Genomic DNA, 10475 nt, shown 5'->3' with positions numbered 1-10475 from the left:
ACCCTCTCCTTTTTACAAACCAGAACCAAAATCAATTCTTGTCTGGCTGCTTCCGAAGCTCTGACTTTTAAATACCAAACGCTTTACTCTCTCTCTACCTCCACCTGCACGCCCCGCCTCACCCAGAACCCGCCAAATCCCATTAAGGCCCGCCCCCGCGAGCCACGCGCGGTCCCCACAGGCTCCGCGCGCATCCCTGTTCCCACACGCTGCTGTCTAGTACTCTCACCGGATTCCCTAAAGCCCCGCCCTTCTCGCCTCTGCTTCGGCGGTTTTCATCCCTTCAGAGCGGCCCCTCCCCACCTGGCTATTTGGTTGGCCCTAGCCCTTAGCGTACGTCATTCACCCGCGCCACCCGGAAGCCGCGGTTTATAGCAACTGTTCTTATTGCCGGCGGCTCTAAGGTGAGGGCCGCGTTTGGGTGTCCCTGGGTGGCAAGGTCCCAGAGTTGGGAGGGGCAGAAGGCAGAACCCCTGGCAGGAGTCGGACGAGCCCACTTCGGCTGTTGAGGGGGGTGCAGATGTACCGTGCTTGAGGCCAAACTGAGTGATCAACGTGGTCTGCCCCCCCCTCACATTCCTCAGGAGCCCATCATGGCGACGCCCCCTAAACGGCGGGCGCTGGAATCCACAGGGGAGAAAGTGCTGCGCTATGAGGCCTTCATCTGCGACGTGCTGCAGCGGGACCTGCGGTGAGTGACAGTGTGGAGGGCCGGGCGTTTGGAACGTTCCACGTGGGGAGGCGGGGCGTTTGAAGTCAGGGCCTAGCCTTCTGATTGGTGGGGAAGACGTTCGGAGGTCGGCCCCGTGCGCCCATCGAGCGGGGAAGGAGGGGCGACGACATCCGGGGTGCGACTGGACTGGGATGTGGCGGTCTTAGCAGAGGGTGTGTCCGCGCATGCGCAGCCTCCCATCTCGGGCCGAGTTGGGCTCCAAACCGGTAGTTCTTGGGTTCGAATCCTTCGCTTGGCCGTTTCTCCATCCTGTGAAGACGGTGTACCCCGTCTCGCCTTTTTGTGCCTCAGTTTTCTTATCTGTGATATGGGAAAGTTGATGGGACCTTCCTCAGGGGGTTGTTTTGAGTTTTTGTGTTCATTCCTTGTAAAGAATTTAATATGGATACTACAGGCTCAATGAGCATGAAAAATTATTACTATCCTTACTAGTCTGAGTAGGAAATAGAGTACTCAGAAATAGGACCTTGAACATCCTAAAAGAGAGGGAGGAATTTTCTAGAGAATGGGACATTCTGATTGGAAAGAGGCATTGGCAGTGTGATAACAATACTAAGAAATAGAGGCGCCTTGGTGGCTCGGTCCTTGAGCATCTGACTTCGGCTCAGGTCATGATCTCACAGTTTGTGAGTTCGAGGCCCACCTCAGGTTCTATGCTGACAACGCAGAGCCTGGATCCCACCTACAGTTCTCTCTCTCTCTCTCTCTCTCTCTCTCTCTCTCTGTGCCCCTCCCCTGCTCATGTTCTCTCTCTCTCTCTCTCTCTCTCCCTCTCAAAACTAAAGTAAACATTAAAAAAAATTTTAATAATAATACTAATAAATATTAACTAATACATACATAGAGCTTACTATTTGGCAGGCACTATTTTAAGTGCTCTTTTTATGTTATTTTTGAGAGAGTGTGCAAGCAGCAGAGGGGCAGAGTATCCCCAACAGGCTCCATGCTCAGTGGGCAGCCAACTTGGGGCTCAGTCTCACGACTGTGAGATCATGACCTGAGCCCAAATCAAGAGTCAGGTGCTTAACCCACTGAGCCACCCAGGCACCCCTATAAGTGCTTTATAGTAAACTCTCATGTAATTCTCTTTATGACTCTGAGGTAATAATTGTCATCCCTATTTTATAGGTAGGTAAATTGGGTCCTAAAGAGGTTACTTACTTGCCAAAGTCACACGACTAGTCAAAAAAGAGAGCCTAGATTCAAATCCAAGCAGTCTGACTCACAATCCAAACCTTCACTTCTGCACTAAAATGCTTCTTTAGGGCATGGTGACATGAGGGTCTCAGAGGGTCATACTGTGAGGTATTCTGAGAGGGCCAGGGCTTCCTGTTGGTCACCATTCTCCTCTTGTCCCATCAGAAAAGTCCTGGACCATCGTGACAAGGTATATGAGCAGCTGGCCAAATACCTTCAACTGAGAAATGTCATTGAGCGACTTCAGGTAAAGACACCAAGGTTTGGTACCATTATGGTGTATGTGGACAAGGGAGGGGGATGGGAGGAGAGACCCCAGACCAAAACCTGTCAGCTGACCTAAAAGTTGACCACTGACCCCTACCTCTTTTTCCCTGGCCCCACAGGAAGCTAAGCCCTCGGAGTTATATATGCAGGTGGATTTGGGCTGTAACTTCTTCGTTGACACAGTTGTGTGAGTGTCTATCTGCCCCTATGAGCCCACAGGGTTCAGCTCCCCTCTTCATTCAACAGATATTTTTTTGACTATTTGCTATTTACCAGACACTGTGCTAAGTGCTGGGGATGTGACAGTAAATCAAATAGGACAAAATCCCTACCCTCCCAGAGCTTCAATTTGGGGAAGGGGGAGGAGGGGATTAAAAAAAAAAACCCATCTCTAAGAAACTGTATAGTATGCAGTGATAAGGACATCCCGCTCTTCCTCTAACCATTGTTTCCTCAGCCCAGACACTTCACGAATCTATGTGGCCCTTGGATATGGTTTTTTCCTGGAGTTGACTCTGGCAGAAGCCCTCAAGTTCATTGATCGTAAGAGCAACCTCCTCACAGAGTAAGTCCATTCTATGAGGATAGTGTCTAAAATACCACCATTTGCAACACCCTTCTCCCTTTCCCCATGGCTGCCTGGGATGATACTTCAGGGCCCATCTCCCCTCCTCCTCAAGGCTAGGGCTGAGGACAGTGGAGATACAAAGCTGAGCCCCAAGTATAGTACATAGTAAGCACTCAATAAATGGTCTTTGTATTGTCCATCCACACAAACATTTGTTGGCTCTCTGCTGTATGCCAGGCTCCATACTTGGTGGCGGGGAGGCAGACAGAAGGGTCCCTTGAAGGCCTAATTTTGACCAGATCCAGGAGGTTTTGGCCTATAAATCAGTAACAGTAAAACAAACTATCTCTGACTTCACCTCCTCCTAAGTTGTCTGCTCATCCAGTGTGCTCTCACCACACTGACCTTCCCAGGCTTCTTTAAACACCCTCAGAACGAGCCCACCTGACTGCAGGGACTGTGCTCTCTGCCTGTAACACTCTTTCCCCAGGTACACGCCTGGCTTCCTTTCCCCTAACTCAGTTTAAGTCTTTCTCAAATGTCACCTCCTCAATGAGGACTTCCATAGCCTAACTGTCAAATCACGACCCCTGGCTCTCCTCATTCCCCTCCCTTGTTCTACTTATGACCTCTCAATGTTTACTGTGTAATTTTACTTCTTTCTAAAATTCATTGCCTTTGCCCATTAGGATGTAAGCTTAACAAAGGGAGATATTTTGTCCATACCCCCAAGTGACCAGAATAGTACATGGCATAAAGTAGGCATTCTGTGTTTGTCGAATGTTGGAGGGGCGCCTGGGTGGCTCAGTCGGTTGAGTGTCCGACTTCAGCTCAGGTCCTGATCTTGCGGTGAGTTCGAGCCCCGCATTGGGCTCTGTGCTGACAGCTCAGAGCCTGGAGCCTGCTTCAAATTCTGTGTCTCCCTCTTTCTCTGACCTTCCCCAGCTCGCACTCTTTCTCTCTCTCAAAAATAAACAAACTTTTTTTTTTTTTAAAAAGGGTACGTTGGAAACAGATTGAAGTGGGGATTGAAGCAGATTTCTGGTGATGGCAGCAGGGAGGTAATGTGGGGAGAAAGTATGGGCTCCAATTGAGTTTAAGGCTTTGTACAGGGAAGGGAAATTGGGAGTGTGGATGAGAGGTTTGAAATGTAGCTAAGGAAGGCCTCCCAGGGGCTATCTGGGGAAGAGCCTTCCTGGCAAGAGGACCACTGTGACTGCCATGTAGCAAAATTGCCAAGAGAGGGGACACTGAGCAATGCATTTAGATTAATATCATCTCACAAGAGTGAATACCACTCATCTAAAATTCCTTCTGGGTTATATTTATTCCTACATTCATTTCTTCCAGCATCGCCTCTCTTGTGGTTTTAGTGATTCTTCTCTTTTCAGACCTTTCCAGGGTTCTGGTGTTAGTAGACCCAAAAGAGCCTCAGACCTGCTGAGATTTCTTAATCTTAGTGATCAGACCAATTGGTGGAGGGGTCAAGGGGCTGCTTTCATGGGCCAACACAGTTCTGAACTACTGGTCATTTAGACCACATCCATTTGTTTTATTTATAACAAAGCTTTCCTTTGTATGTCACAGGATCCTGAGCCTTCAGGTAGATTTTAATTTTTTTGAGACTTGCTGTCTTTCCCCCAAAATGTACCTGGGGCACCTGGGTGACTCATTTCGTTGAGTCCAGCTCTTGATTTTGGCTCAGGTCATGATCCCATGGTTTGTGGGACCAAGCCCTCCACTGTCAGCGCAGAGCCTGCTTGGGACTCCCCCCGCCCCCTTACCGCCCATCCCCTGCTCTTCTCCCTCTCTTTTTCTCTCTCAAAAATAAATAAACATTTTTTAAAAATTTTTAATAAATATATTGTCAGTGCCTGGTTGGTTATTGTGATGAGAAATGTGATTGAATCATTTATTAGTTTATTGTAATTAGGCTTCTAGAAGTTTAATCTTTCTAGGAGATGAAAATTTGTGGGGTAGTTCACTCTCATTTTGAAAAGACTTTTTTACTTGCAACTCACTTTGAACTAACTTCCCCTCTCCACTCCCCCTCTGTTTTTTTATGTAACCAAATGGCCTGTCAGTCCTTCCTATTCTTAGTATTATTTTGGGGGGAGCAGGAGGATCTTATCTTTGTGTATATTCTTCTTGATTACATAGAAAAGAATACACATCCACACCATAAAGAGACGTGTAACTATAGAAGAGACAGAGAATAGGGATGCCTGGCTGGCTCAGTTAGTGGGGCATGCAACTCTTGATCTCAGGGTTGTACCACATTGGGTATAGAGATTGCTTAAAAATAAAATCTTTTGGGGCACCTGGGTGGCTCAGTTGGTTGAGCTTCTGACTTCGGCTCAGGTCATGATCTCGCGGTCAGTGAGTTCAAGCCCCGCGTCGGGCTCTGTGCTGACAGCTCAGAGCCTGGAGCCTATTTCAGATTCTGTGTCTCCCTATCTCTGACCCTCCCCCGTTCATGCTCTGTCTCTCTCTGTCTCAAAAATAAATAAACATTAAAAAAATTTTTTTTAAATAAAATAAAATATAAATATAAATAAAATCTTTAAAAAAAAAAAAAGAATTTGGGGCAGGCACCTGGGTGGCTCAGTCGGTTAAATGTCTGACTCTTGGTTTCGACTCAGGTCATGATCTCATTCATAGTTCATGGGTTCAAGCCCTGTGTTGGGCTCCACGTTGACAGTGTGTAACCTGCTCAGGATTCCCTCTTTCTCCCTCTCTCTCTGCCCCTCCTCTACCCACTCACTCTCAAACTTTAAAAATAAATAAATAATTAATTAATTTAAAAAGGAGAGACAGGGGCGCCTGGGTGGCGCAGTCAGTTAAGCGTCGGACTTCAGCCAGGTCACGATCTCGCGGTCCGGGAGTTCGAGCCCCGCGTCGGGCTCTGGGCTGATGGCTCGGAGCCTGGAGCCTGTTTCCGATTCTGTGTCTCCCTCTCTCTCTGCCCCTCCCCCGTTCATGCTCTGTCTCTCTCTGTCCCAAAAATAAATAAACGTTGAAAAAAAAAATTAAAAAATAAAAAAATTAAAAAAATAAAAAGGAGAGACAGAATAACTATTTGACCATTAACACTGCCTTACATATTTAAATCAGTAGCAAAAAAATAAACATCTTCCATTTGTGTTACAACTAGCATTTGGTAGACTTTGTATTTTTCTCCTTTTTAAAAAATGTTGCAACTCATAGCCTTTCATAGACTAAGCTTGTACCATTAACTAATTTTGTTATTTTCATTGATGTTCAAATTGCCCTTAGAATCTGATCAGGTTCACTGCTCTGTTCTTTGAGTACCACCCCAGATATTTTTTTTAATATGTTTTTTGTGAGTTTATTTTAGTTTTTTTTATTTTTTAAATTTTATTTATTTATTTATTTATTTATTTAGAGAGACCGAGACAGAGAGCATGAGCAGGGGAAGAACAGAAAGAGGGAGAATCCCAAACAGGCTGTCAGCACAAAGACCAACATAGGGCTCAAACTCACAAAACCATGAGATCATGACCTGAGCCAAAATCGAGAGCTGGATGCTTAACTGACTGAGTCACCCAGGGGCCCCTACCCCAGATATTCTTGAAAGCATTCTTGCTCTCTGACAACAATACCAGGCTTCATTTATTTCTTGTCTTTTTTTGTTTTTGTTTTTAAATAGTGCCAGGAGTCAGGGAGAGGGTCAGAGGGAGAGAGAGAGAGAGGGAGAATCTTAAGCAGGCTCCACACTGAGCACAAAGCCCAACGCAGGGTCTGATCCTGCGACCCTTGGATCATGACCTGAGCAGAAATCAAGAGTCAGACACTGAACCGACTGAACTACCCAAGCACCCCTATTTCTTGTCTTTAAACATAGACTCAACCATCTTCTGAGGACTTCAGGTTCCTTTGAACAGAGTAGTTACTTAATTATTTATTCAGCGTACATTGGGTGACTACTATGTGCCATGCACTGTTTGGTTCCTAGGGATACAGCAGGGCACAAAGCAGACCGATCTGTTCTCTGCCCTTACACAGCTTATCTAGTCAGGGGAGCCAGATAATAAAAAATAAGTAAATGATACAGTATGTCACACAGGTTGACTATGCTACAGAGAAAAGCATGGAATGGAGAGAAGAAACACTGGGAAAACTTTTTTTTGTAACTTTGTATGGTAACAGGTGGTAACTAGTATTATTGTGGTGATCATTTCACAATGTGTATAAATATTGACTCATTGTTGTACCCCTGAAACTCTGTTCTGTACCAATTATACTTTAATAGTGAAAGGAAAAGACACATTGCCTAGGATGGAGCGATTGTAATTTTAAATAGAATGCCTGATAGGATGTGGGGTATAAGAGTTTTGGGCTGAATAACTGGAAGGATGCAGTTGCCATTATCTGAGAGGGAGAAGATAAAGAAGGGGAAGATTTGGATGGGGAAGATCAGGAGTTCAGTCTAGGACCTGTTAAGCATGGGGTGCTTGTTTAACATTGGAAGTTTTTGAAGATGTGGTTAAAACCCCCAAGGCTGGAGTTCAGGAGAGGGGTCTGGACTGAAAATATAAATTTGGGAGACATTGATATACAAATGAGTTTACAATACTGTTTTTTTTCCAATTCAACATTCTATATTGTTATACTTTTCTTACTGTATTTAATTTGCCTAAAATTGACTTCTGTGATAGCTCAGCACAATAAAATCCATATTTCTCCTTATCACAGTATCAAGACCCTGCGTGATCTAGCCCCTTCCTACCTCTTGGACCTTATCTTGGACTTTCTGTCCACCATTCACTTAATTCCTAACCCTCTGACTTCCTGAACAGCTCTTGCAAAAGCTCTTTCCTGCCTCTTGGCCTTTTGGGGGGAAAAGACCCTCTTACTGTTTAACTCTTACTCACTCTTCATTCTTCAAAAGGGCCTTCCTTGACCTTTGGTATCAGTTAGGATTCTTTTGAGTGAGACTGATCCCAGTTGGCTTCTAAGATATAAGGAATTGAGGGGCACCTGGGTGGCTCAGTCAGTTGAGCGTCAGACTTCGGCTCAGGTCATGATCTCGCTGTGAGTTCAAGCCCTGCGGCGGGCTCTGTGCTGACAGCTCGGAGCCTGGAGCCTGCTTTGGATTCTGTGTCTCCTTCTCTCTCTGCCCCTCCCCTGCTCATGCTCTGTCTGTCTGTCTCTCTGTCAAAAATAAACAAACATTAAGATATAAGGAATTGACTGGTTTATGTAACTCCGCAGTCAAGAGCCAGAGTGGTTTCAGACAACTCCAGCTTCCCAGTTAGGCCCAGTTAAGCTTCCAGGCTTAGGCTTTGGCATCTTCTTTGAGTCCTCTTACACCTGACATCCAACCTTTGCTAAATCCTGTTGACCCTACCTTCCAAGTATGTTCCAAATCCAGTCACTTCTCATCACCTCAGCTGCTGCCACTGCGGTCTGAGTCTCCATCTCTCACCTGGACTATTACACTACCCTTCTCACTGGACTTCCTGCTCCCACACTAGCTTTCCTTATCCCCAGTCCTCCACAAAGCGGCCAGGTGGATCCTCTTAAACCCTAGTCGGTTCACATTCCTTCTCTGATCACAAGCCTCCCTTGGCTCCCACATCACTTAGAGTGAAAGTCAGAGTCCTTACCATGGCCTGGTGGGTTTTACACGATTGCCTCCCCGGCTTACCTCTCTGACCTCCCCTCCTACAGTCCCCCTTCGCTTATTCTTCTCCAGCCACACTGGCCTCGTTGCTGTGCTTCAGACATGCCAGGTACACTCACACCTTTGCATGTGCTAGCCCTTGTGTCCAGAACATTCATCTTCCATAGATCCACGTGGTCCACTTCTTTAAGTCTTTAGTCAAATGTTTCTCAGTACAGTCATTTGTAAGTACTCTAATTAGAATTGTAGCCCCACTCCCGCACTCCTTATCGTCTCTTATCATTTGACTTTTTCATTTTACTTATAGCCATCCGACACACTCTGTATGTCATTCCACCATTTGTCCCTCTTAATGAGAACTCGAGCTCCATAAGGCTGAGATTTGTGTTTATTGCGTTTGTTGTTCTCTCCCCAGTCCCTAAAAGTGCCTGGCATAGAGTAGGGGATTCAATAAATGTCTCTGAATCAGTGCAGTCCAGGTGGTGGCCAGGGCATCTCCACATAGGAGCAGGTGAGGCAGTAGGTTCCACCTGCCACATGGAAGTCATCCAGGACACAGGTAGTTCTTGAAGTGATGAGGAAGCAGCATCCTCATGAGCCTAAGTGGGGCCCACTTCGCCTTTTCTTGTTTCTTTTCTCCAGGCTCAGCGACAGCCTCACCAAGGACTCCATGAATATCAAGGCCCATATCCACATGTTGCTAGAGGTGAGAGCAGCTCACCCCACTCCCAGACTCTGTCTCCGAATGTGTTCAGGGTGGTGACCTGAGGAAGGGAGAGAGCCAGGGACGAGAAAGACCATCTTTCTCTCTAAGCTGGAGCCAAGCTGGAGCCAGGCTGGCTCTGAGGGAGGGGAGGTCAGAGCAAGCCTGGGATGGGGCCTGGACCCAGTCTCTGTTCAATCTCTTCTGTCCTCTTTTTTCAGGGGCTTAGAGAGCTGCAAGGCCTGCAGAATTTCCCGGAGACACCTCACCATTGACTTCTTCCCTGCCTCCCCAGACATTAAAGAGCCTGAATGCCTTTGAGTCACATGGCCCTTCTTTCCCCACCTCAACCCCTGCTGTTTGCTCAAGTGCCCTGATTCTAAAGCACAAAGTTATCAGGAGGCCCAGAGATCCAGTCTCCGTGTGAAACCTTTAAAGCACCCCTGAAGTCCCGCCTCCAGCCTGTTGCCTAGCAGCATTTGCCACTTGACTTTCTGCTCTGCCCTACCTTCTGTCGCCTTGGCAACCTGGGCCCCCCACCTGGCTCTTCTTTCTGTTTCTTTTCCTGGACACAACTCTTTGAATTATCATAGAGAATGGGCCCGTTCAAGGTGGAGGTTTGTTCCCAAGACACTCATTCCTGGCCCTAAGTTTTGCCCCTCTCCCACACCCTAATCATTACTGGGGTACCTTAGATTACGCCCACGCCCGTCTCGGCTAAACGTTGGCCTCACCCCGCTTCTAAATAGTTCCAGCTTCCACCAATGGGCACAAAGCCGAATCCCTCCCTCCCTGGTCCGGCCCCTATTCTAGGTTGAGTCCAGCTTCCGCCAATCAATGCAGAGCCAGGTTCCGCCCGTGTATAACTGGCTGCTGCTCGACGCTACCCTCGTAGGCATTTAGTTTCCACCACTCAACGTCCCTTTGCGTGCCTGGCGGCTGTCCAGCCCTCCTATCTCTGTCCCCTTCTAAACTCGTCTTTTCTAGCCAATCACTATAGAGTTACCGTGCCCACCTACGCACAGCCCTGGCCCGACCCCCTTCCAGGCGGCTGCTACGCCCACTTCCATACAAGTCCAGCTTCCGCTGAGCAGCGTGGCGTGCAGCACCGCCCCGTTGGTGTTTTGGCAGCTGTCTAGGAGTCCCTCATCCACCAATTAGCAGAAAGCAGGGTCCATCGGCCCCTATCCTCGGAGGCTGTCTTCCATATAGGCCAATCAATGTGAGGCAGGCGCCCCCAGGATCTTGTCAATCGCCCACGGGCTGTCAGTCTTGAGCCAATTAGCGTGAAGCACCGGAGGGGCCCGGCACGCCCCCTCGGAACCCAGGCGGCCATCTGCGTTCCATCAATTCCCCTTGG

General features: G+C 47.5%; 1 protein-coding gene across 2 annotated transcripts; it reads left to right on the top strand.

Moving 5' to 3' along the window:
* Positions 1-276: 276 nt before the first annotated feature.
* Positions 277-9437, top strand: UXT (ubiquitously expressed prefoldin like chaperone). Of its 2 annotated transcripts, XM_043570057.1 has the most exons (7): positions 278-404; positions 585-691; positions 2096-2177; positions 2317-2384; positions 2655-2762; positions 9055-9118; positions 9337-9436. In XM_043570057.1, the coding sequence occupies exons 2-7, from the start codon at positions 594-596 to the stop codon at positions 9388-9390; spliced, it is 474 nt and encodes a 157-aa protein (XP_043425992.1). In that variant the 5' UTR covers positions 278-404; positions 585-593; the 3' UTR covers positions 9391-9436. The 2 variants fall into 2 exon arrangements, with proteins under 2 accessions (XP_043425994.1, XP_043425992.1); XM_043570059.1 differs by lacking the exon at positions 9055-9118 and having other exon boundaries at positions 277-404; positions 9337-9437.
* Positions 9438-10475: the final 1038 nt, after the last annotated feature.

Source organism: Prionailurus bengalensis, chromosome X (genome assembly GCF_016509475.1).
Source record: "Prionailurus bengalensis isolate Pbe53 chromosome X, Fcat_Pben_1.1_paternal_pri, whole genome shotgun sequence".
Classification (NCBI taxonomy): Eukaryota; Metazoa; Chordata; class Mammalia; order Carnivora; family Felidae; genus Prionailurus; species Prionailurus bengalensis.
This window is presented reverse-complemented; position numbering and strand designations above follow the sequence as displayed.